General features: G+C 58.3%; 2 protein-coding genes across 12 annotated transcripts in view; one reads left to right on the top strand and one right to left on the bottom strand.

Annotated features, from left to right (window-relative positions):
• Window positions 1–6533, top strand: part of SNRK (SNF related kinase) — a 59153-nt gene extending 52620 nt beyond the window's left edge. For all 11 annotated transcript variants that reach the window (XM_042956978.1, XM_042956977.1, XM_042956981.1 and 8 more), the window contains one exon: window positions 2576–6533. In XM_042956978.1, coding sequence (XP_042812912.1) covers window positions 2576–3800 — 1225 coding nt within the window. In that variant the 3' untranslated portion in view covers window positions 3801–6533. The remainder of the gene's footprint in view (window positions 1–2575) is intronic.
• An 11592-nt stretch (window positions 6534–18125) lies between these two features.
• ANO10 (anoctamin 10) overlaps window positions 18126–25163 on the bottom strand; it is a 262989-nt gene continuing 255951 nt past the window's right edge. The window contains exon 13 of the mRNA XM_042956786.1: window positions 18126–18380. Within this exon, the coding sequence (XP_042812720.1) occupies window positions 18303–18380 (78 nt within the window). The 3' untranslated portion in view covers window positions 18126–18302. The remainder of the gene's footprint in view (window positions 18381–25163) is intronic.

A 25163-nucleotide genomic window follows, 5' to 3' on the forward strand; every position in this document is an offset into this window, starting at 1 on the left:
AGCTATTTTTAGGGAAACAGATCAGAACTCAATCTAAACTTGATCACATATGTAAACGAGTTAAGTTGGTTTTACTTTATTATAAAAGTTAACAAAACTGACAGAGGCGATAGAGAAGTATCAGAACCTTCCCTCAGCTTTTCCTTTTATTCTCCTGGGGATGCTGGAGTGGAGATGCTGTGAGGGCCTCGCCTCCTCCCGGGCCGAGGCAAGGTGGTAGACCTGCTTCCTTGCCTTCTTCTTATTGTCACTGTGACTTTGCCAGAACCCTGGACCTGACTTGGTTCTGCTGCTGGACGTGCCCTCAGGTCAGTGACCCCGAGTCAGTAGATGGGCCTTTGAACCAGCAGTTAGCTCCCCAAGAGGGGCAGGCAGGGGGAGCCGGGGACCCCCGGCCGCAGGCAGTGCACCTTCTTCGTGTTCTGCCGGGGTGGGATGGAAGCGTGGTGCGGTCTGTGTGTTAGAAGAGGCCTCACGGGGTCCTCTGAGGAGCTGACCCTAGCACGGGAGGGCTCGGGGCCGGCATCCTCTGACAGACCTGGAAGTGAGGAGGACCACTGAGGCCAGACCGCAGACGTCTGTCTGTGCAGCCACAGCCATCCGGAAGCTTCCTAGGTTGCCTCGGGCGGGCGGGGGGGGGGGTGGGGGGGAGTAACCGTGGAACCCAACCCACATGTCACTGTTCACAAGCCTGCATGACCTTGGTCAGGTTTCTTACTGTGTTCTCATTTCCTCGTCTGTGAAGAGGGAAGATGCGGCTCCCTTGTGGAGCCGGGGGGGCCAAGTGCACTAACCCCCGTCAGGCTCCCGGGACAGCGCTGGCCCTGGTGAGCACTGAGGCAGTGAACCGTGCCGTCCATGTGACTCCTTCCTAATTCTTGTTTAGCTGTCTCTCCTCTGTTTTGTTAAGCCAGATTTGCTCACAGTGTTGTGACAATACAGATGACTTAGTTTAGCACAACAGGAGCTCACGTGCGTGCTCGGTTAACGTGAGCCGTTTAACAACTTGACTCACTCCTATAAAAGCGATCGGTTCGGACGTGGCCAGTGGAGGCGCCACCCCAGCAGCAGCACCCAGCCGGCCTGTTCCTGGGCGCGGGTTCTGAGAACGGCGTTGGCTTTCTTTTCGGGAGGTGAGGCGTGAAGAGCCCCCGCCGCTTGGCGGGTCCCCGCGTCCTGGACTGCGCCGGCTGCCACTCTGCTGGTCGGACACCGTGGGCCGCTGGCCTCCCAGCCCGGGGCTCCCCAGGGTGCCCCAGAGCCACCGGCTTCACGTACTTGTGTGGCTGGGGGACGGGTGACTTGTCCAAAGGCACTTAGTGACCTCAAAGACCTTATCCGGCACTCGGCTCTCCTAAACTACCCAGCAGTGACTAGCCGACGGGCCGCTGAGAAAGGACCGTTGGTTCTGAGCTGCGGAAGAGAGGTCTATCATAAATGCCGGGTGGTTTTTTTCCAACTATAGATTTAATTGAGTTTTATTTCTAGGAACATAATCGGTGTGAAACAAAAGTGTCATAGTGTGGAAGGGGCTACTTTAAATCTCTCTGGCATCTGCTATTACCCCGGACAGAGAGGACGACACAGGCCAGAGACCTCATTTTCAAAAGTCTTTTTCTTTGGCTGCCAAGCAGTGTTCTTGTTCCTTAGGTGACTCTAGATTGGGGAATAAAATTGAAGGTTCAGTGATTATGGATTTGGCGCCCATTTCGCTTGTGTGGACATCTAAAAACGTGCATTTAGGGGTGCCTGGGTGACTCAGTCAGTTTAAGCGTCCAACTCTGGGTTTTGGCTCAGGTCATGATCTCACGGTTCTTGAGTTCGAGCCCTGCGTCCTGCCTCTGTGCTGACAGCTCAGAGCCTGGAGCCTGCTTCGGATTCTGTGTCTCCCACTCCATCCCCCGACCCCCGCCCGTTCACGCGCGCTCTCTCAAAAATAAACATTACAAGAAGTTTTTTAAAAATACGTGCATTTATATTTAGCTTGGTGTGTTTAATTGATGAAGAGATGCATGCCAGTGTACGTTGACTTTTCTTTGCAGTACTCTCCTATTTAATCTTGAGCTGTTCCCACTTTTACACCATCCTGTCCTATCTGGAAGACTGGGCATTTCAGGTGAATTGTATTTTATTTTTTCAGGTGAATTTTATTAGCAAACCATATACCTCAAAGGTCGTGCGCCAAGACCCAGAGGAACAAAATGTGTGGTGTTTGAATTTTGCTTTGGTGACCTCCCTGTGCTGTTTAACACTGCTTTCTTGTGGTGTAAGATGTGTATGGGAAGACGGGGCTGGCTCTTGGCCCTCTTTCCCGCCAGCTCTGATGTGTCCATTTGGCCAGTGAGCCACAGACCGGACCCGTGGTTCAGAACCACGTTCGCCCTGCTGGCGCCCTCGCTGATCTTTAGAGGACGTCGAACGGGCTTGCAAGGCCGCTGGGGTGGTTTTTCCTTTTCTTGTCTTTTTTCTTTCTTTGTCGGTCTGTGGATTTTGCCCCGTAAGCATCGCGTGGCGTGGCGTGTAGGTAGAGTCTGCCTATTATCACATGGCTCTCTCCTTCCAATCTGTTACGCAGGCAGTCGTGGCCAACCAAGATCGACGTGCCCCAGGACCTGGAGGATGATCTCACGGCCACTCCTCTGTCCCACGGGACCGTCCCTCAGTCTCCTGCTCGGGCTGCCGACGGCGTCCTCAACGGCCACAGGAGCAAAGGCCTGTGTGACTCGGCCAAGAAAGACGACCTCCCCGAGTTGGCCGGACCGGCGCTCTCCGCGGTGTCACCTGCGAGCTTGAAGCCCACGGCCGGCGGGCGCAAGTGCCTGTTCCGGGTGGAGGAGGACGAAGAGGAAGATGAGGAGGACAAGAAGCCCGTGTCCCTCTCGACGCAGGTGGTTCTGCGCCGGAAGCCCTCGGTCACCAACCGGCTGACGTCGAGGAAGAGCGCTCCCGTCCTCAACCAGATCTTTGAGGAAGGGGAGTCCGACGACGAGTTCGACATGGATGAGAACCTGCCTCCCAAGCTGAGCCGGCTGAAGATGAACATCGCCTCCCCGGGCACCGTGCACAAGCGCTACCACCGCAGGAAAAGCCAGGGCCGCGGCTCCAGCTGCAGCAGCTCGGAGACCAGCGACGACGACTCCGAGAGCCGCCGGCGGCTGGACAAAGACGGCGGCTTCACCTACTCCTGGCACCGGCGGGATAGCGGCGAGGGGCCCCCCGGGAGCGAGGGCGACGGCGGGGGCCAGGGCAAGCCGAGCGACGGCGGCGGCGGCGGCGGCGGCGGCGGCGGCGGCGCGGACAAGGCCAGCCCGAGCGAGAGCGGCGCGGGCGGCGGCAGCCCCGCGGGCGGCTCGGGGGGCAAGCCCACGGGCACGTCGGGCAGCACGCGCCGCTGCGCCGGCCCCGGCCCCGGCCCCGGCCCCGGGGAGCTGGTCCAGAGCCTCAAACTCATGAGCCTCTGCCTGGGCTCGCAGCTGCACGGCGGCGCCAGGTACATTCTGGACCCGCAGGGCGGCTTGCCGTTCTCCAGCGTGAAGGTGCAGGAGAAGTCCACGTGGAAGATGTGCATCAGCTCGACGGGGGGCGCGGGGCCGGCCCCCGGCGCGGGCGGCGGCAAGTTTTTCTCCGACCACGTGGCCGCCGGCGCCGCGGAGCTCGGACGGATAAAGAGCAAGAACCTGAAAAACAACGTGCTGCAGCTACCTCTGTGCGAAAAGACCATCTCTGTGAACATCCAGCGGAACCCTAAGGACGGGCTGCTGTGCGCCTCCAGCCAGGCCAGCTGCTGCCACGTCATCTGACCGCGGCCCCGCCGGCCCCCGGCCCCCGCCCCCCGCCGCCCGCCGCCCGCCCAGAGCGGAGCGCCCCGGCCCGGCCCTCCGGCCGCTCTCCGCGCTTCCTCTCTTCGAGGGGGCGTTCGGAGCCGTTATTTATTACCTTCGCGTTTGTTCGCCTGCCGACGTGACAATGCATGGTCTTTGTGCATGCTGCTAGACACTGCTTTTCTTTTCCAGCCGAAAAGTCTCTTGTGTCATTTTTACACTTATAATTTTAATGTGGATGATCAGGATTAAATTAAAATGTATATTTGGGACCTAAGATACACGGAGCACTTAGAAAGTGGATGTCCTGCACTTAACCTAGAGAGAAAAAAATGCTTCTGTCTCCTTGTGAGAAACGTAAATTCCCGTCCTGACCTGCGAGAACGGAAACTCCGTGCCCTGAGGCACACGCCGTGCTGTCCGAGACCGAACCAAAGCAATAACGTTGTGTTGCCGCCGGGCCTGGAGCCCGCGAGCGAGCGAGCTAGCGAGTGCGAGCCCCGCCTCCCGAGGCCCGAGCCCCGCCTCCCGGGGCCCGTGAGGCGCGGAGTACAGCGAGCGTCTGCACTGAGAACCTTAAAACCATGATTTCAATACACCCACACCTGTTTGTCTTAAGCTCTAGTGTGAAAACAAGGTTGGGCTCGTAAAATTTAACTGAAAAAGATTTTCTTGTTTTGTACTAGGTGAGATAAAGTACTTAGATTTATAAGGCAGCTTCCCCCGTAGTGGTAAATTACAAGCAGACAATCTTATTTTGTAACGTGATGAAGTGAACTGATGGTGTCTTAACTCTACTTATAGAGTGTACGTCTGTCCAACAGAACAAAAAGATGCTCGGTGTAAATTCCTTCCCGTAGGGGACATCCTAGGGTTTCCTTTAAAACCTTGTAGATAGAAGAAACTGTAGGGCCTAATATGGAAGCAAAGGTGCACACAGAGGGTGGCAAAGTCAAAAGCCTATAAATTAAAAAAAAAAAAAAAAAAATTACTGGGCTGTGATCTTTCGCAGTCTGGTAACTCGGTTGTCTCTTCTGTTTTTTCCATTCTTCTATGTTCTCTGGCTGTCCAGTAAGCTACGAGAATTGGCTGATCAAAAAATACACCTATAAAAGTGAAATTCACACGTACAGCAGACAAAACGCACAAAGCCTGCTTTGTGTTTTGTTGTTGTTTTGGTTTTTTTCTTTTTCTTTTCTGGAGGCGTTTTCCACTCTGCCTTCCTGCCAAAACAATAATCGAAGAACTCTTGCTTTAAACTGTTCCTGTACAAAGACGACTTTTGACCAGATAATCCTCTTTCGTGGCGTCTTGTCTGTAAGACGCACCATATTGCAGATGGCTAACTTTGAGAGGGGCCGGATGCCGCCTCTGCAAGCTGTGCCCCGGGGGGTCTTCAAAGCGGTGCTTATCCACACCGGGGGTGGGATGCGGCCGGGCCGGGGGTGGGGGGCCTTCCCACTCCCAGCAGCTTCCCTTCGTGTCTCTCAAGTGCCCGTCGCTTTGTCCGCAGAGGGGGCAGAGCACCCAAGGACTGCGTTCCACGGCTCTCGGCTCCAACTACACGCTGATTCTGCTACTCACGATGGTATAGTTTAGTCCGCACTAGGGAATTTCACAGTATACTTACTACGCTAAGTAAAGGTGATACTTAAAATACTTCTTTTACTTTCTAGACCTAGGCTAGATATGTTTTAAGCTACAGCTCTAGTTCATTGTGATATTTATAACTGAAAGCTACCAGAAAAGATGTGTGGGTGAAGCCATAGAACATATTTGCTTGAAATTCTGAGCAGGGATCTTATAAAGGGCCAGAAATAAGATGTGTGGTTCACATAGACAAGTGAGCGTAACATCTGTATTAGACGTAGGAGAGAAGTTTCTAAAGGGCATTGGCAATAAACTCTTTGTTGCAGCTGTTTTCCAAGTGATGTAAATACTTCTTCCTGTGATTATGTATAGCCTTGGAATGGCACCTTTTAACTAACCCACGTGTGTTTGGTCTCCGATGGTTTTTTATATTCCGACGTATATGTGGTGCTCACTCTAGGAGCGGCCGTGTTGACCGTTCATGCTGCACAGCTGTATCATAGAGCCTTATTAGTCGCGTGTGCTTGGTTGGCCCTCTGGGTGTACAGAGGTTAGTCTGAGTGGTGTCTTACTCACCTGTTCGTAAGTGAATGACTGTGCATGTGTTGTATGTCATAGTATGTCGTCACATAAAAGGGAGGGAGCAGATAACCGTTACATGAAGATAATATTGGACCAAACTCTTTACTAGCTCTAAACAGTTTCTTGTACCCCTTAACCTGTCTTCAGAAGTTGCATAGAGTTATAGTAGTGTGTAAATTAAATATTGTGGAAAAACAATTAGTCTTGTATTTTTCTGTACGTGTGTGTACATATATTATATATATATACACATATATATATATATATAAAATTATGTACTTCTGGCAATTCTATCTGTATTTAAAGACGTGACAATCTCGACACCGATCTTAAGAATAGCCGTGAGACTGAATCGAAGTAAGGGTCTCCCTACCAAGTGAGAACTGATGTGTGTTAAGAGGGTACAGAGTCATCAGCTGATTTGGTCGGTTGCTTCCACTGCTGGTGGATTTTCCTCATTGTGTAAACATCGACAGGTATGTGACAGATGGGAAGAACAATCCAAATAATAAAGTGGCATATTGGTGTTCAGCAATACAAGCCGAGTCCGTGTTTCTGTGTCTTGCGAGTGCAGCTGTGTCGAGACCCAGCCTGCGTCATGTGCACCTGTGCTGCCAGAGGTGCCTGGAAAGAATCGAACCGTGACTGTTCTTGCTTGAAACTCCTGACCGCAAGTCTCGGGCGGCCCCAGGACTGCCCGTCAGCTGTGCTTCGCTCCCCGGGTCCGTCGCTTTCCTCCCCCGGCTGGGCCACCGGGCTCCCTGATGGTGGGCTGAACCCAAGCGACGGAAGGGAAGGGCCGCGGGCTCCCGCTGCGCCCCCCACCTTCACCTGTGCCGCGTGCCCCGCCCTTCCTCCCGGCGGTGGGATTCCAAGGTCAGTTCCTTCGCTCGCACCTTGAGCCTGTCCGGGTGTAAGTGAGGCAGCCGTGGGGACTACCGGCCGTTCTCTTCTCTCTCTTCGATCTTCGCTTCTCTGCTAGATCATCCCTAACAGCAAACAAAACAAACCGGACTTTGTTCCCCTATCTTAAAAAGATGTCTTTGTTCTCTCTCTTCGCTCTCTGGACCCTTCCAGTCGGGCTCTCGCTGCTGTCGTCCCACGGTACCTGCTTTGCTCAAGGTCAGCAGTGACCTCCAGGTGCTAAAACCAGTGGTCGGTTTTTAAAAACGGCTTTGAGATGCACCGCTTGTACGATTCAGGGGGTTCCGTGTAGATGTTGTGCAAGCGTTACCACAAACCCCGAAAGAAATCTGTACGCGTTCGCGCCTCTTCCCTTCCCGTCGGCCCCCGCCATAGCCTTGGGCCCTGGCGGCCACAACCCCAGCGGTCAGCTTCAAGCCCACGGTAGCGTGTGAGCAGTTGGGCAGCCTTCCTTGTGACCCCCCTGCTGTCCTGGGGCCCGCTTTCAGCTCACGGCTTCCCATCCCCCGGCTGCTAGTTCTCCCAAACTCTGAACTTGGGAGTACTGCAAGTTCATTCCTGGAGCCTTCTCTGCGCTCAGTCTCTCCGCCATCCCATTCAGTTTACGTGCTGATAGAACCCAAGACACATTCAGCCCACATCCCAGGAACACCACACTGCGACAACCTCTTTGACTCAGCTACACGGATGTGTCTGATAAGCACCTTAGTTCGTGTTCAAAACTTACAACCTTCCCCTCAAAATCCTTCCCCCCCTAATTTTTCCCGTCTCGTAAGTGGCCGCTCTCAACCTTTTTGTACAAGAATCTTGGTATCACCCTTCCCTTTTTTTTAATTTTTTTTTCTTTTTTTAGCGAGAGGGAGAGTGCGTGAGCCGGGGGGGGGGGGGGGAGTGGCAGAGGGAAGAGGGAGAGAGAGACCATCGCAAGCAGGCTCCACACTGACTGTGCTTGATCCCCATGACCCTGGGATCATGACCTGAGCTGAAATCGAGTCGGACGCTCAGATGACTGAGCACCTAAGTACCCCCCAAACAGAAAATCTTATGCACCATTCAAAAATTGACCCCTTCTTGGGGCGCCTGGGTGGCTCTCGGTTAAACGTTGACTTCGGCTCAGGTCATCATCTCCCGATCGGTGAGTTTGAGCCCCACATCGGGCTTTGTGCTGACAGCTCAGAGCCTGGAGCCTGCTTTGGATTCTGTCTCTCGCTCTCTCAAAAATAACTAAAACGTTAAAAAAAAAAAAAGACCATAAAAACGACACACACACAAATTCACCCTTTCTTACTGCCTTCACTACAAACACTCCAGCCCATGACACCATCGTCTTCACACAACTCACACGCACTCAAGTGCACGACTGTAAATTCCTCCTGGGGCACCTTGCCGCTTCTGCCCTTGCCTTTCTCTTGTGTGTTCTCCATTCGGCGGTGCAAGTGATCCTTTTACTGTTCTGTTTTGTTTCTGTTTTCTTTCTTTGTTTTTTGAATACGATTTATCGTCAAGCCGGCTAACATACGAACACACAGCGTATACAGTGTGCTCTTGGTTTCGGCAGGGGCTTCCCACGATCCATCGCTTCCATACCACACTCAGTGCTCATCCCAGCAAGTGTCCTCCTCGGTGCCCCTCCCCCGGCTTCCCCTCCCCCCACTCCCCGCCCCCAGCAACCCTCAGTTTGTTCTCTGTATTTAAGAGTCTCTTATGGTTGGCCTCCCTCCCTGCTTGAAACTATTTTTCCTCTTCCCCTCCCCCATGGCTTCTGTTAAGTTTCTCAAATTCCACACGAGTGAAAACATGATACCTGTCTTTGTCTGACTTACTTCACTTAGGAGAATACCCTCCTGTTTCATCCACACTGTTGTAACTGGCCAGATTTCATTCTTTCTCACTGCCACGTAGTATTCCATTGTGTATATAAACCACAATTTCTTTCTCCATTCATCAGTGGATGGACATTTGGGCTCTTTCCATCATTTGGCTATTGTTGAAAGTGCTGCCATAAACACTGGGGCACAAGTGCCCCTGTGCCTCAGCATCCTGTCTCCCTTGGGTCAATTCCTAGCAGTGCTATTGCTGGCTCATAGGGTAGATCTGGTTTTAAATTTTTGAGGAACCTCCACACCGTTTTCCAGAGCAGCTACACCGGTTTGCATTCCCACCGACAGTGCAAGAGGGTTCCCGTGTCTCCACATCCTCGCCAGCCTCTAGAGTCTCCTGATTTGTTCATTTCGGCCACTCTGACCGGCGTGAGGTGGTATCTCAGTGTGGTTTTGATTTGTATTTCCCTGATGAGGAGTGACGTTGAGCCTCTTCACGTGCCTGTTGGCCATCTGGATGTCTTCTTTGGAGAAATGTCTATTCATGGCTTCTGCCCATTTCTTCACTGGATTATTCGTTTTGTGGGTGTTGAGTTTGCTAAGTTCTGGTTACTAACCCTTTATCTGGTATGTCATCTGCAACTATCTTCTCCCATTCTGCCGGTTGCCTTTAAGTTTTGTTGATTGTTTGCTTTGCAGAAGCTTTTAATCTTGATGAGGTCCCAATAGTTCATTTTTGCTTTTATTTCCCTTGCCTTTGGAGACATGTCGAGTAAGAAGTTGCTGTGGTGAGATCAAAGAGGTTATTGCCTGTTTCCTCCCGTAAGGTTTTGATGGCTTCCTGTTTCACATTTAGGTCTTTCATCCATTTTGAGTTTATTTTTGTGTCTGGTGTAAGAAAGTGGTCCAGGTTCGTTCTTCTGCATGTTGTCCAGTTTTCCCAGCACCATGTGCTACAGAGAGTGTCTTTTTCCGTCGGATGCTCTTTCCTGCTTTGTCAAAGATTAGTTGGCCATAATTTGTGGGTCTAATTCTGGGTTCTCTGTTCTATTCCACCGGTCTCTGTGTCTGTTTTTGTGCCAATACCATACTGTCTTCATGATTACAGCTTTGTAGTAGAGGCTAAAGTCCGGGATTGTGATGCCTCCCACTTTGGTTTTCTTTTTCAACATGATTTTGGCTATTCGGAGTCTTTTGTGTGAGTGACCCTTTTAAAAGCTAAATCATGTTATGTTTTGAAAGGTATTTCATTTCCAAATATTTAGAGATTTTCCACATAAGTTTCTGTTACTAATTTCTAGTGCAGTTCTGTTTTGGCCAGAAGTTAGGCTTTGTATAATTAAATGTTTTTAAGCTTACCAAAACTCTTCTTATGGCTCAGCTAAATGGACTTCCTTGGTGAATGTTTTTGTGAGTGCCAGAAAAGTACGGTTCTTGGTAAAGTGTTCTTTGTCAGTTAGTTAAGTTGCTTCCTAATGTCGATTTGAGACTTCTGTATGCTTACTTTTTGTCTCGTATCACTTGGTGAGGAAGGAGTATTGAAATCCCTAATTGTGGATTTGCCATTTGTCCTTTTAGTTCTATCAGGTTTATTTAGTTCTAGCTGAAGCTTTGTTGTCAGGTACACGCACATTTAAGATTGTTAAATCCTCCCGACAAATTGATCTTTTTCATCATTATGAAATGTTCCTCTTTACCTCTGGTAAATTATTCTCTGTCATGAAATCTACTTGGTGTGATATAGCCACTCAGCTTTCTTTGATTCGTAGGACTGTATCTTTTTCCATCTTTTTACTTTCCATCTTTTTCCTTTTAACCTTTGTCTTTATATTTAAGGTAGAGTTATTTTGTTTTTGGATTTTTTTTACAGATAGCAAGCATATAGCGGGGACTTTTTATGCAATCTGCAAATCTTTCCCTTTTATTTGGAGTGTTTTAGATCAATTACATTTAGCGTAATTCTCAACCTGGTTGTCTAAATCTACCACCTTCCTGGTTTTCTATTTGTCTTATCTATTTCTTGTTTCTTTTCCACTCTTTTACTTGCTTCTTTTTGTTTAACTAAGCTTCTTTATTGGCTTCTTGGCTGTGCCTCTTTAATTTTTTAGTGGTTGCTATAGGGATATGTATACATATACATGTATGTACATATGTGTGTGTGTACACACACACACACACACACACATCCACGTATAAAACCGCAATCTAGGGGCGGCTGGGTGGCTCAGTTGGTCGATCCAACTCTTGTCAGCTCAGGTCATGATCCCAGGGGTGTGGGACTGAGTCCCATGTGAGGCTCCACACTGAATGTGGAACCTGCTTAAGATTCTCTTTCTCTCCCTCTGCTCCTTTCCCCTGCTGGCACACATCATCTCTCTCTCTCAGAACAAAAACAAAACCCCACAATCTACCTCATGTAGAATGTAAGAACCTTACAACTGTACACTTCCATTTTCCTCTCCCTACTCATTGTGCTATTGTTGGCATACGTTTTATTTTTACGTAGGCATAAATATTTTTGTTTTAAATTGTTTCCTTTTTAAGAGATGAAACCTGAGGGGAACGTCTCTTCTTTTGCCAGGACCTTTATCCTGACCACTCTTCACTCTGTGTATCCACACTTTGGTATTTTCCTTCTGTCTTTAGAACTTGAAATTTTCTTACAGTGCAGGTCTGCTGACAGTATATTCTGTCAGCTTCTACTTGTCTAAAAAAGTACTTTTAATTCGTGAAGGACATTTCCATCGGGTACAGAATTCTCGGTTGATAGTGTTTTATTACAATCCCGGACGCATTTCACACTGTTGACTGCTGGATTGTTTTATTCACGTAAAAAGTGTTGGTTTTCATTTTGGCATACAGTTACTCGGAATCAGGAGGATCCCTTGGGGGTCTTGCTTTTAAAGCGTCTTAGCACAGACCAAGGGCCAATGTGACCCACCACTGAGACGATATCTCCTAAGCCCTCCACTGAAGGACACATCAGACTTAGGTTGCCCTTTTGCCTCTCTGCCCCCACAGCCGCCCCCCTGGGATCTGGGGAGGGATAGATGAGGAGGGGAAGTGGGATTCAGCCCTCCTTGAGCTAACAGGACTCCCAGTATGCTGTATTTTTGAGGACCCCTGACTCCAGAACAGAGTATTGGCGGACAACCCACTCGAAGCAGAGTGTTACAGGATGAGAAGTTAGGAAGCGAAAAAAAGCTGAATCTTGGTCCTTGCGAGTTCATAGTCCCCTTAGGGGTGACATGACGATTTCGATTAGTACCAGAGGAAGACCAGCGATGGTGACGTGTGGCAGGGCACCGCTGGGAGGGTCCTGAGAGTTCCAAGGAGGGTGAGTCCGGGGAGGGAACCGGAGCCGAATGCCAGGGTCAGAGAACTGAACGGCTGGGCGGATGGGGATCACCAGGAGCCCGGAGTGGACTTTGCTGAGGGACTGTCTACCTTGCCTCTTGGCTCATTCCTCCTTTCCCTAGGATGTTGATTTCTGGACTGGAATACCGGAGGCACTGGAGGCCGGGGGGCACTGCTGGAAGGAGCGGTGCCTGGTGGCAGGCCGGCATGAAGGTGGAGACTGAGTGAGGCCCGTCACCCACCCCTGGCGCCGGCTCAGAAGGGTCCCCTCGATTTAGTCAACGCTCTGCTCTTACGTTGTTGTCTTGAACTTCTCAATACCTTTCGAGCAAGGACACCGCATTTTCATCTTGCGCTGGGCCCCGTGGGTGATGCGCCTGGCTGACAGATTCCTTGCAGGTCTGTACCCCACAAGTATGGGGAGGTGATCTCAACACTGAAAAGGGGTGGGGGCTTTGGCAAGAGCAGAGGCCCTGAGGGAGCAGTAAAGGCCAGAGACAGGAGTCCAGACGCGCTCCAGCCTGGGCGTAAGAGAAAGCACGGAGGAGGCAAGCAGTGGAGACCGCAGGCTGCGAGGAGAAGGTGAGCCTGGGAACTTCTGAGGCCGAGCGGTCTGTGGGTCGGCTCTGGGCACCAGGGGCTCCCCCGAGCTTGTGGAGAATGAGATGGAAGCAGGTCCTGGGAGGTGCCCCTGGGAGGGGCAAAGTGAGCGCGTGGGGTCGCTCTGAGAGCGCCCCACTGAGGGGTGGGCAGGTGGCGCACTGCCCCTGCTTCGCCGTGGGGGCGCTGAGGCTCAGGGGCCTGGCCAAGGGCACACCACTGGCCGGATCCCAGAGCCCGCCCCTCAGGCTGCCCACCCGGATGCGAAGGGGCGAGAAGGGCCTTCGACATGACCTTCGACCTTCCAGTACCCGAGAGCTGGGCAAAGCAGTGTGAAGACCTCGTCCTAGAAGGTTCCGCTTTAAACCCCACTGGAGCCTGTGACACGTCTTTGCATCCCGTTACCCTTCTAACACCTGAAAAATTCCAAATCTGGGGACACAGCGGGTCCGGGGGGTGGGGGGTGTGGACCTGCCCGTGAGACCAAGAGGCAGGTCATCACGCCTCGAGATCATTTAGATTCGGGGCTGAGACAGCTGGTCCCACGACGGTCCCCGAAGAATTGCAGCTGGCCGAGGCCTCCCTGGGCCGGCTAGCTACTCCCTGGGACCCACCCCCGGGGAGGAAATTGGGAGCGGGGAGGCCCCCAAGATGCCCGCGGTCTGTGGGAAACGGGGCCTTCCGCGTGTGCGTGTGGAAAGCACAGCAACGACCGCCTGGTGGACCCCACGGTTTGGGTGGAAGTCGGCCATGTGGCCGGGCCGATTCGGGTCGTCGACGCAAACCCCAGCCTGCGTCCTTCCTTCGGGCGTGGGCCAAACGTGAGGCGCCGCAGAGTGACTTGTGGCTGGTAAGCGGCGGCTGCAGCAAGCTGCCCTCCAGGGCCCGCGGCAGGCAGGGCGCCCTCAGGACGGGGCAGGTGACCGTGGAAAGCTCCGGCCACCTGTGATGGGCCGACCCCGTGGCGCCCGTTTTGGGGCCTTGCGTTCTGGGGTCGGGGGGGGGGGGGAGGCTGCTTTAAAGCCGCTCAGCGGTCTCCGTCGGGGCGGAGACAGGAGTGGTCTCCCTCCTCCGAGCCAGGCAGCTGTGTAGACGGAGGCAGCGCCCTCCGGGTGTTCGGCACCCGGCCACCACGTCCTGGGGGGGGGGGGGGGGCAGCAGTGCAAGGCGAAGATCCGGCCGCGAGCTCTGCGCGCCCCGGGCCGGTCGGGCTGCCCTGTGCCTGTTGGGGTCCGGGGACGGCTGCGGCGTCCTGCTCCCCGAGAGGGCCCGCCGGCCTGGGCTTACCCGCGCCGCCCCGCGTCCTCCTGCCCGGGTCACGAGAGAGAGGACACGCGGAGGGGGCCACGTGCTCTGGACACTTGGTGCCCGGCTGCTCCCTTCCGCGCGCCAAGTTCACCAGCCCTGCAGACGGTCTAGAGAGGAGGCTGCGGTGTCTGCGAGCCGCGTGCCGTCAGCGTGACTTGCGCCACGCGCTCAGGGACAAACGCCACCACGGTCTTTTCCTGGTCTAAGGTAATCCCTCGAGGCCCACGCGGCTGTCGCTGTCGGCAGGCATCCGGCCCCCTCCCTCCCTGAACTGCCCCCATATCTCAGGGCCTACAAAGGCCTGGGGAGGAGGGAGGCCATCCGATGGCGGCATCCGGGGGGCTGGCCAGGGTCTGTTCCTGTGCCCCGTGGTCAGGTCCCGGTGGGGTCTCCCCCTCCCCTCCCCCCCCCCACCCCCCGTGGTGACCGTGGTGACCAGGCCGGGGGGCGGGAGGCTGGCTCTGGAGGGCCTTTGGCATCAGCCCCTTCGGGAGAGAAACGAGAAGGGCCTCTGCCCCCACCGTGGTTCCCAAGCCTCGGGGCAGGCATCCCCTGGGATGCAGACTCGGGCCAAGCTGCCAAAGTCCTGTCCCTCAGGCCCGGGGGTGGGACCAGGGCATCCGCTCCAACAGGGTCCAGGTGACTGTTTCCCAGAGGCCCCGCGTCACCGAGCGGGGCCCACCACCACGGGGCCCGGTCCGGGACTCACCGCCCGCCCGGCACAGGCCTCGGGTGGGGCCCCCCACTGTCTTCTAAGACCTCCTAACTTCGCCTCTTGGAAAGCTAGGACGCTGCGTCCCACAGCCTTCCCGGGAGCCGACTTTTGCTGGGACGAGAAGATGGCCAAAGGGGCCTCCTGACAGGCCCAGGAAGAGCGTCTTCCGTCCTCCGAAGACGCCGTGGCCCCTCTCCTGGGTGGGATGAGGGACGCGTCTTCCCTCGGGGCCCCAGCGGCCCCGGCCTGGGTCGGGCCCCCTTCTCTCCAAGCCTCCCTGGGTGGGCGTGGGGGACGCGGGCTCGGCCTAGGGCCGGTGCCACGTGCCCTCCTCGAGGGCCGTGGGATTCCTGAAATAACTCACTGGAGGAGTCTACGGCCGGGCCTCTGGTTCTGCAGCCTTCGGCCTTGGGTCTTCTCTGGCTGGTTTCCTGCGGGGGGGAAAAGGGCGGGGGCTGCGGGGTCAGGGCTGAGGAGAGGGCCGCTGGCAGGCAGCTCGTGGCGGGGCCGCGGCACCGTCCTGGCCGATGCGGGCCTTCGCGGGGCTGAGAGCGGGCCGCACTCCTGCGGGAACCCCGCGTGCCCCGGTTGCCTCGGTTTTAAAAGAACCATGTAAGGAAAGTGAGGCTCACAGGGCATCTCAAGGGACACTGGGCCCCCGGCACCGGCTGCATCGTGCGACCGGGCATCCCTAGCCACTGGCTTCTGACTTCCTCCCAAAAGCCACTGAGATAAAGACCTGCCCTGAAGTCTCAGCTTTTGAGTGAGGGGTAAGGAGTGTGAAGGTGTGGCCCTCAGGAGGGACAGGAGTGTCCACCGCCTGACCCCTCCTCGCCCAGGGCTGGCTCCGCCAGCGGAAACCGGGCCTAGGCGTCGGGACCCCCTGGGGCCTCTGGGGCCCCCGTGTGGGGCCTGACAGCCCGGGCCGTCCCAGGGGTGCCCGCGAAATAGGCACAGAACCAGCATGAGGGGGGTCGGGCTGAGGAGGGACCCGGGATCAAGGCCCACCGGCCACCCGCGGCTTGGTGACAGTATCGCAGGACCTCCGGGGGGTGGGGTGGGGGGACTCCTCTCGGGGGAGAGACCGCGGGACGCCTTCCACGCCCCCCGCAGGCCGGAGGACCGGCCCCTGCCCCCCTCCTGCCCGGCGAGGGCTGCGGTCACCCCCGGCCCGGCCTCTGCCTGGGCGGCCACTCCGCCACCGTCCCTGAGAGCCGGTGGCGACGGGCTTGCGGTCCAGAGACCCGCTTTCAGCCTTCTGGGCTTGACCACAGCGTGGGCGGCTCCTCTGTCCGCCTCTGAGAAACACGGGGCCGGGCCCACGGGGCTCAGCAGCCCTTCCTGCGGGTCCCGGCCCATCCTCCCCCTGGGGGACGCCGCCGGGTCCCCTCGGGGTGCCGTCCCGTTCTGCACCCTCGGGGGTCCACGCGGGCAGGGCGGCGGGGAGGGGGCGCCTCCGGTCCGGTCCGCTCCGCTCCGCTCTGTGGGACGGGCGGGCTGAGGACGCGCGAGCAGGGTGGTCACGCAGCTGCGCCCCCAGCCGAACCCGTGGGAGCCGGGGAGCAGAGCGGGGCGGTGTCCCCTCGCGCGTGGCCAGCGGGAGGCCTGAGGCGGCGGCGCCATCCCACGGCTGGCGGGGCAGGGGTGCCGGCGGGCCCCGAGGGCGGAGGGGAGGCCAGAGACAGGAGCGCGCGGGCCCAGTCGGCGCGCAGGAGACCTAAGGAAGGGAGGTGCAGGGTGCGGGCCGCGGCGAGCGCCTGGGTGGGCGCGCGGACCGCCAGCCTCCCTCTCGACACGGCCCGGCCGGTCCCACGGCCACCCTCCCGAGGCCCGCGGCCCCCGCGGACGTGGCTCCCGTGTGCCCGGCACCCCAGGGGTACCACGTTCCCCACGCGGCTCTGGCTTCGCCCTGGCGGAGCGCTTCGTGGCGAGGAAGGTCAGGGGAGGCTCCTGGGGAAGGCAGCCTCCAGCGAGGCGCGCACCTCGGGGGGCGAGCAGGCCCAGCCCGGAGAGGCCGCCCCTCGCGGGCGGCCGTGGGCCCCCGCCCCCACCCCCACCCCGGGCGGGGAGTTGAGCTAACGGGCCTCTCCCCCCCGCCTGCGTTCGCCCCCCAGCCAGGACCTGCGGGAGACCCGGAGCTGGCCCCCCGGCCCGCCTGCCGTCTCTCCTTCCCCAGCAAACACAGGCGCCCGGGCTGCAGCGCGGGGAGGCTCCCGGAGGCGGCTCAGGGCCCGGGACCACAGCGGCGGCTACGGCTCACTGGTGTTTCGAAACGCGAGCGAGCTGCGGAAAGCGTTCCTCAAGCCCCGGACGACCACCGACCGCCTGTGCCCTGGAGCGCCCTCCGCCAGGCGGGGACCGGGCAGGGCCAACTGGGAGACGTCCGCGCCGGCGGGCGGGGAGGCCTGGCGGGGAGGAGGGGCTTCTGGCACGCTAGGCCCCCCCGGGGCCGCCTCCACCGATGCGAACGGGAGGAACGGGGGGATCCAGGTGCCAGGCCCCGAGGGACACGGGTCTAGAAGCCACCAGGTCCTCAGCCCCTCCCGGCTGCCTCCCAAGTGGAAGGAAGGGCCCGCAGGTGCGTGGTGGCCCGGCCGGAGGGCCCGGGCCCGGGCCGGGGAGTTGGGGGGTGGGGGGGGGTGCCGGCCGCCGCGTGAGGCAGAGGGGGGCAGCTGGCAGGGGAAGAAGGAAGCGGGGCCCTGCCCTCCCGGGCGGTCCTCACGCCGGCTAGACCGCAGCCGGAACCCCAGAGGCACCGTCCTCGCGCCTGGGAAAGAGGTGCGCGCGGCCCCACGGCACGGGGGTGGGGTGGGGGGGGGGCGGGGGCCCTCTTCCGCAGGGGTGAGCCCACACCGGGGTGCCGGGCGAGGCAGCCGGCCCTCCCTCCCTCCGCCTGGGGCCTTGGGCACGGAGGCAGCCCCCCCAGCGGCCCTGGCCAGGCCCCCCGCGGGGACAGAGCCTCACCTCCCGAGGACGAGGACCGAGGACGAGGATGGCCTGGGCCCCAGGCCCGGCCCCAGGCTCCGCGGGTGGCGCACGGGCGCCCCGTCCCCAGCCGAGCCCGCAGCCGGCACCCCGCCTCTGGCGCCAACGCCCCCCCCCCCCCGACGACGTGACCCGGGGCTGGCTTCGGAAGGGGGGGCCTCCCGGGCCACGTGCGCTAAGGAGGAGTCAGAGAGGTGCGCGTTGCCTTTAATGGCTTCGTTACTGTGGTTTCGGGGGACACACCGCGAAACAGAACCGGGGAAGGGGTGGTCGCAGCTGTCCGGGTGCCGGCGACACGGCCTCGCGGCGCACGCCCCCCCTCGACTGGGGTTCGGCAGGCGGCCCCTTCGGCCCAGGCCACGGGCGTGACAGCGGCTGGCTGCGAGGGGTGAGGCCCCGGGGCGGTGCGGGGGGGGGGGGGGTAGGGGTGGGGGGAGGGGGACAGCCGCATCGGCGTGCGGCCTGGCGGGGGGCTCCACGGGCCCCCACCAGGACACCGGGGGGCGGGGCTGCCTGCCACCGGGCACCGCCTCATGGGCCACGCATGGGGTCCGGGTCCAGGTGCCCCCGTGCCCTCGTGCAGGGCAGCCCGCGCGGCCCTCAGGCCTCCTCCTCCTCCTCCTCCTTACGGCCTTCCCTTGATTCCTCCTTCAGGTTCTCGGCCATGAGCTTCATTTGCTGTTGAGAGAACACAGGACACTGGGTGAGCCACGCAAGCCCGAGCGGTGGCCCCTGGGTGGCACGGGTGGCGGTGGTGCCCCTGGGGCTCCGGCGAAGGCACTCGGAACCCAGAGAGGCCGAGAAGTCGTGGCGTTCTGTCCGACGCGGCCCGCGGCGTGGCTGGGAGTGTGGTGCCTGGGAACCCAGCGCGGTGGGGATTCTACGGATCCAGAAATGAGGAGCAGCTGGAAACCCGCCCCCCCCTCCCCTGCCGGATCCCCCAGAACGAGAGGGGCAGGGAGAGGACACAGCAGGGGGCCCGGAGCACTGACGCGGGGGCAACTGCGAACTGGGTGACCCTCTGGGCCTTTGTTTCCGCATCTGCGCAATGGGAGTCGTGGTGCACACGTTGCAGGGTGGCTGTGGGGGTCACCGTGCCTGAGATCCCTGGCCCGAGCCGATGGGCCAAAACAGCGGATATGTTTAGCAGTCCTCTGTCCCTGCAGCCACAGGACCACGCCCGGCCATCCAGCGCCACCGGGGGCATCCTATGAAATCTCGCTGAGGGCCAGGCCTGACGGAGGCGCAGCCCGCCAGGCTCAGAGGGGAGTGTCGGAAGGAGCCCGGGCCCCAGGTCGAGGCGGCGGCCGTGGGGGAGGAGGTCCTGGGGCCCCACCCTCGCAGCCCCCTGTCCCGTGGGTGCTGGAAAACACGACTGTGGCTCTGCTTGTTTGCTGAAAAACTGAGTAACTCCTTTGGAATTTGGCCTAAAATGCACACGCTGATTTTCGATAACCGTTACTTACGGGAAACGCAAAACTGCGCGCACAAAGTCCGCCGCTGCCCCAGGAACCTGGCCGCCCCTGCGGGAGGCCCCGGCCCCACGCGGGGCTGGACAGCACACCACGTGCCCTCTGGCTTTCACGGCGAGGAACCCCTTTCGTGGACTATCATCAAGAGCCTCCGTCTTCCGCTTCAACCCCATCTCCCCTTGTGAGGACCCTCAGATCTGCCGGGCCTCCGGAGACCCCACTTCACCCCAGACGGTTCCCTTCTCTGAGCCCGGCCTGTCTTCCACGGGAGGCGGGAGCCTGCGGGCGGCCGCTCTCCCCGTGGGCCGGGAACTGCCGGGCCTTTGCTCGTCCGCAGCAGGCTCTGGGAGGGCTCCTGCTGGGGAAGGGGGCAGGCGGCTCACGGCGGCCAGTCTGCGGGGGAGCGGGCTCTCCTTGCAGGGGACGCAGCAGGCCGACCGGAGCAGGACGCGGGCGCAGGAGCGGACCCTGGCCCGAGGACCCGCAGCGGCCATGTCTGCACAACCTTCGGCCTGAGGGGCGATGGTGACGGCTTGACTTAGTTCACCAACCGGGAGGAGCAGAACTGCCAGGCCACGTGAGGGTCGAGCCCACTTCGCCTGCTAACGGCTGATGCAACTATCCCCAAACAGCAAAACCGGCACCTTTCAGGCCGGATTCGCGGCGGACTCTCCCAGCTGATGTCATTTAATACTTAAGAGACCTTCTTAAAGGTCTTTTGATGACAGGCAGAATATGAACCTATTTCCTGATTTGACAAGTAACCATAGAAAGTAAAGGCTAAATAGATTTAACTAAACTAGAGCTACAAGGGGGACAGACTATTCCCTGGCTGGTCAGAGAATCTTCTAGCCATGTTCCCCCAGCGTTCTCGTGGGGAGGAAAATCAAAATGGGTTTTGATCCAAAGGAGGCTTTGAGGCTCCCCGCAGGGTGCCAGCTGCTCCCTCCCTCCTGCCTCCGGGAGCCCCTTGCCCTCACGGGGGACTGAGGGGGTCTGCAGATCTCCCAGGAGGGGCACCCCGCTCTCCGGCAGCCGGGCCGAGGGTTCTGTGGGACGCGCCCTCTCCCCGGAACGACCCGGCCTTCAGTGACTCTTCTCTCAGGCCAAGGTGGGACCTCACACAGGCCAGGGAGGGACTGGAGGGACTCGGAAGCCACCTCCCTGCCTGAAGCACCCGCCCCCCTTGCTCAGGGTGGCCGGCTCCCAAGCTCAGGGGGCATCCGGGAGGTCACCGTTTACCCGCACTGAGCTGCAAAGGTAGGAACGGCGGCCAGTGAACCCACCACCCTCTCAGGCCTCAGCCCAGGCAGCAGGAGCAGTTTGCCGGGAGCACCTATCTCTGTAAGGAGGACTGCCCAGGCCCCTCAATCTGCTGGGCTGGGCCAAGCCCGCCTGCGGCCCTTCCCCTCTGTGGTGGGTCCCGTGGGGCCCGATCTGCCTCATGGAGCTTTGTGACCCCACCGGAGACGTGGCCCACAGTGGGCGGGAAGGCTTGTGCTCCCCAGACCTTTGCCAGCACAGGGCTGAGCATCCTGGCCACGAGGGGAGCTCAGGCTTGGCTCGTCTCCCTGTATCTTCCGTCCTCCCTGCTGGACACGCTGAGCCGGGGCAGGACCAGAACTCCAAACCCATGGCTAAAGCCCAAAGAAACACTCCAGCAGCTTAGAAGAAACAAGCTGTGGCAGCCGGCTTGCCAGAGATGAAGAGTTAAACTGGTTTTGAGGTCAGTGAGCGACACCCAAATCTTCCCTTGCAAACAGGCAGGCTTCTTCTGTTCCTCCCGAAAGACAGAGTCAGAGGCTACGAGGCCTTGTGACGACTTCTCTCAGGTAAGGAAGGGTCCAGATGCCGTCTGCTGTTATGAACTTGTAACAGAACCCCCACCCCACCCTCCTGGTAAAGAGGAGCCAGGGGGCTGAGCCCCCTCCCCGCCCAGGGGAGACCATGAATGTTGGCAGAATTAACGCTAAGAAGCACAGATGTTCTAATCCGAAAGAACCTTCATGATCATTCAGTCCTGTGGCCGCTTAAGACCCTGGAGACTCTCCTAAATGCAGATTCATAGGCCCCTCCCTGAGATGCTAACTCACTGGTCTGTAGGGGGGCCCAGGTCTCTGAAGTTTCTCCTGAGACGTCCCCAGCCTTGGGAGTCTCTGATTTGTTGACTGCCGTCTTGCGCAGGTAAGCAAGCTGGAGTGGAGTGGGGGTAGGTCCCTTCTGGACCACACTGTGGGCCCAGGCAGAGTCACAGGGCAGGGCCCAACCCGTGCTGTTCCCCCTGGGCACCAGGCTGCCTCCTGCAGCCCAGCCCTCTGGCTTCTTTTGCCTGGGGCGAGGGTAGGGGTAGGGGGGCAGCATTACTCCTTTAAAAAAAAAAAACAAACCTGGCTTCTTTAGGGATTCCTAAATTAAAACCTCATTAAAAATATAAGCAGGATAATAGTGCCGACTTCCTCCCCACCAGAAGCATCAGAACGAAGAGAATGAAATCTTCCCTAATTCGTGACTCGTTAAAACACTCATGTTCCAAATAACTCTTTAAAAAGTACAGGCTGACTTCTTGCATCCTTATTAGCGATGATCATAGGGGGAGCACAGTCGCTGAGTGTGCGGTCCCAGTGCGCAGCTCCGCGCAAGAAAGGACGCATAAGCGGGCCCGCTCCGCCCTGCGGAGACGTAGGCAGGTGCCTTCTGAGACCTGGGGGGGGGGGGGGCCCTCGCCCGCCCAGCCTGTAGTACAGACCGAACCCGCGATCAGCTTCGGATCTCTCCGTTCTCAGCGCTCAGGAAGTCACAACCGACGGATCCCATTACTGCCCGGGTTGCGCTGTGCTCCAACGACTCCGTTACCCCTCCCCCTCGGGAGCAACCACCGCGCACGGAAAAAGCCGGATCGGGGCAGCTCCGGGCTGCAGGGCGGAGAGAGCCGCTGCCTTCCTGCCTTCCCGTTCACCGGAGGCTTCGCTGGCCTGGGGCTGGCTCAGTTCAGTTCAGGCACAGCACCTGCTCCCCCCCAAGTCCTGCCGGCCTCGGGGGGGTGCAGGCCTGGCGACGGGGCATGAGGATCACCAGTCCCCTGGCCACCTCCATTCTGGTGGAGCTGGCTGCCCCCCGGGGATTCTAGCACTGACAGGAAGCCTCCACCTCCAGCGGGAAGGACGGCCGTCTGGAAGCCTCCTTCCCGCACAGCCGCGCCCCCGCACCCCTGGCGAGCACAACCCAGGTCTTCTCTTGTCTCCCACCACGCTGAGGCCAGGCAGCTTGTTTGGGGTCATGTGGCCAGAGTCAGGGCAAAATTAAGCAATTTCGGTGGTTCAGGTGAAAAAGAAAGCAAAGGATGGGCCATGCCACAAAGACTGTTTTTTTCTTTATATATTTTTTGGTCATCTCGACACCCAACGTGGGCCTCGAACTCACAACCCCGAGATCAAGAGTCACATGCTCTTCTGACTCAGCCAGCCGGGCGCCCCAAGACTGTTTTCATTTGTTCTATCTAGAGGAAAGCTCCCCTCAAAGCAGCACTGTTCCGGACACATTCTAATATGACGATTAAAGGCTCCAGATCTGCCCTCAGGCTCCGACGAGCCCCGCAGCAGTGGCTACGGGGCAGGAGGGCCCAGGGGCCGTGGCCCCCCAGGCTGTCCTGGGGGCCCTGCGTACAGCACCTCTCCCCCTGGAGGGTCTGGTTCATAACACGTACAAAATGCCAGGTCTGTCGAGCATCAGACAGGCCGGCGCTCTGAGTGCCGCGTCCCCACCCCAGCCAGCTTTACTCCTTCACCCCTTCTCGGGGGCCGGGATCACCTTGCCGCTCCGACCAAACCTTGAGCCCTCGTGACGGATGCCTCTGTGCCCCTCCCCGGTCTTCTGTCTGCCGTGGGGCCCCGCCGACCCCACCTGCCAGGCACACCCACCGCTCCCAGCACCGGCCTCCCAGACTCGCCGATGCCGTCCAAAAGCCCCCCAAGCCGGGCTCTCAAACAGGGAACCAGAACATGCTACCACAGGGCCTTCTCATAGGTTCTGGACTGAACCGCAGCTCACTCGGCCCAGAGGGGCTGCCTGTCGCCGTCGCCCTCCACTGTAATTCCTGCACTCCGCTCGCGCCGTCTGCTTTTGTCCACGTTTATGTGCAGGGTTTTCCTGCTTCAGTGTTCTATCCACCTAGTGCGTGCTCCGGAGAGGATACGACACTGCCCTCTGCCCCCAGGGGCCCACGACACGGTGCTGGGAGCTGCAGCCAGCTCTCCACAAATACCTGTGGCAGAGGGACCACGGCCTGGAGCCCCAGGCAGCAGCCAGTGCGATGAGGGCTCAGCCCGTAACTCAGCGTGGCCACCATGAGCTGGCAAGTAAACTGCAGCACACGGGTGTGTGAGACGCATTCACGTTCTTGAAGCGAGCATCGCTCTCTGGACCACAGATGTGTCGGTCACACGTATGGGATCACAGAAAAGACACGAGCGTGTGGGCTTTACGCCCGAAACGCCAGGATTTTGGAGGTCTAGTTATCTGCCCTGGCCGCAGTACGGGTCCGGGCCCCTGAGGACTGGGCCTCAGTGCGGACAGGAATCCTGGTTCCCCCAGAGCCAGCTGTGGTTCTGGCTCTGGCTCGGGTGGCCCGCGATGACAGCCGGGGAAGTGGCTGGAGGAGGAAACTCAAGGGCCGCCAGGAGGGTTGCCGAATTACCAGCTTGACCCCAGCCGGAAACACAGATTCCCCCGAGATCAAAACCCAGCTCCGAAGAAGCTCCAAGACCTGGTGGCCAGGCCCAGCTCCACCATCGGCTGAGGCGCTGGGGGCCACAAGTCCGTTAACTGCCGAGCTGACCCTGCGGAGGGTAGAGTCCGTTTCACTTAAAAACATTAAAAAAAACCTACTTCTTAAATAACCGTGTAGGCCCTGCTTTCTCTGCGTAGTTGGGTTTCAGAGCTGAATTTCCAAACGCAGAAGTTAAAGGCTCCTGGAAGGAGAACCCCACAGATCTCCTGAGAATGTAAATGACTTTCTATGCAGAGCGAGGGGCCTACAGAAGCCAGAGGCTTTGCTTCCCTGCCATCCCCAGGTACGCACTGACTCTCACGCTTCCCTGTTCTGGAAGAGGGGGCCGAGTGTGTTCGATCCGCCACAGCCATCTCTGAAGCCTGGGCTGCTAAGGTGATGTATCTGTCGATGCGATGAAGTTCTGCGGGTGGCTAAAAGGTGCTGCATACAAAGCAAAACTGATGAGAGAGTGGCCCACCTTGCTGGGTTTGGGAAGGGTTACTAGGTGCAGAAAGGCCTCGTCAGGGCTGCTCGTGGCCTCTGTCCTTCCACATTCCATCGGTGGCTCCTGGTGTCGTCTCTGAGTTGCCGGCTTCTAAGTGCAATCCTCCGCATCTATGCCAAACGTGGGTGCCACCACTAAGCGATTAACGCCGCAGACCTTCGCCAGCACCCGGGCGTTCTGCCTGCGATGGGCACACTCGAGCTACGTGGGTTCCCACGGGCTGCGGGGCACGGGCAGGTGCGTCCACACCAGCCCTGTGCTTCACGCGTGTTCTCTGTAACAGCTCCACGGAAGTCTCGGCTACTTGCCTCTCCACCTGCCCGTTTCCTGCATTTCTAATTCTGCTTCTACATCAAAACCTCATTCCCCCTCCTGCTTTATTGATACAACTTTCAACGTCTGTTACATTCTATTATTTTTGTGCAACTCAGTGACCAACAGTCATATCACAACACATCCCAGACGCCGTTCCCAACTCTGTATTAACTCATTTGCTCCCCATGACCACCCTACGAGAAACATACCGTCGTCATCCTTTCAAAGGTGGAACGGAGGCACAGGGAGGCTGAGAAGCCTGCCGAGGTCACACAGCTCACGGGAGGCCTGCGCCCAGCGTGCCGACACTGCTCTGGTTTTGTGCTGTTTAACAGCACCTAGCTTCCCGCTGCGGCCACCGGTGCTCCGAGACGCACGTTCAGCTGGATCACACTTCCATC

This window comes from Panthera tigris, chromosome C2, assembly GCF_018350195.1.
Source record: "Panthera tigris isolate Pti1 chromosome C2, P.tigris_Pti1_mat1.1, whole genome shotgun sequence".
Taxonomy (NCBI): Eukaryota; Metazoa; Chordata; class Mammalia; order Carnivora; family Felidae; genus Panthera; species Panthera tigris.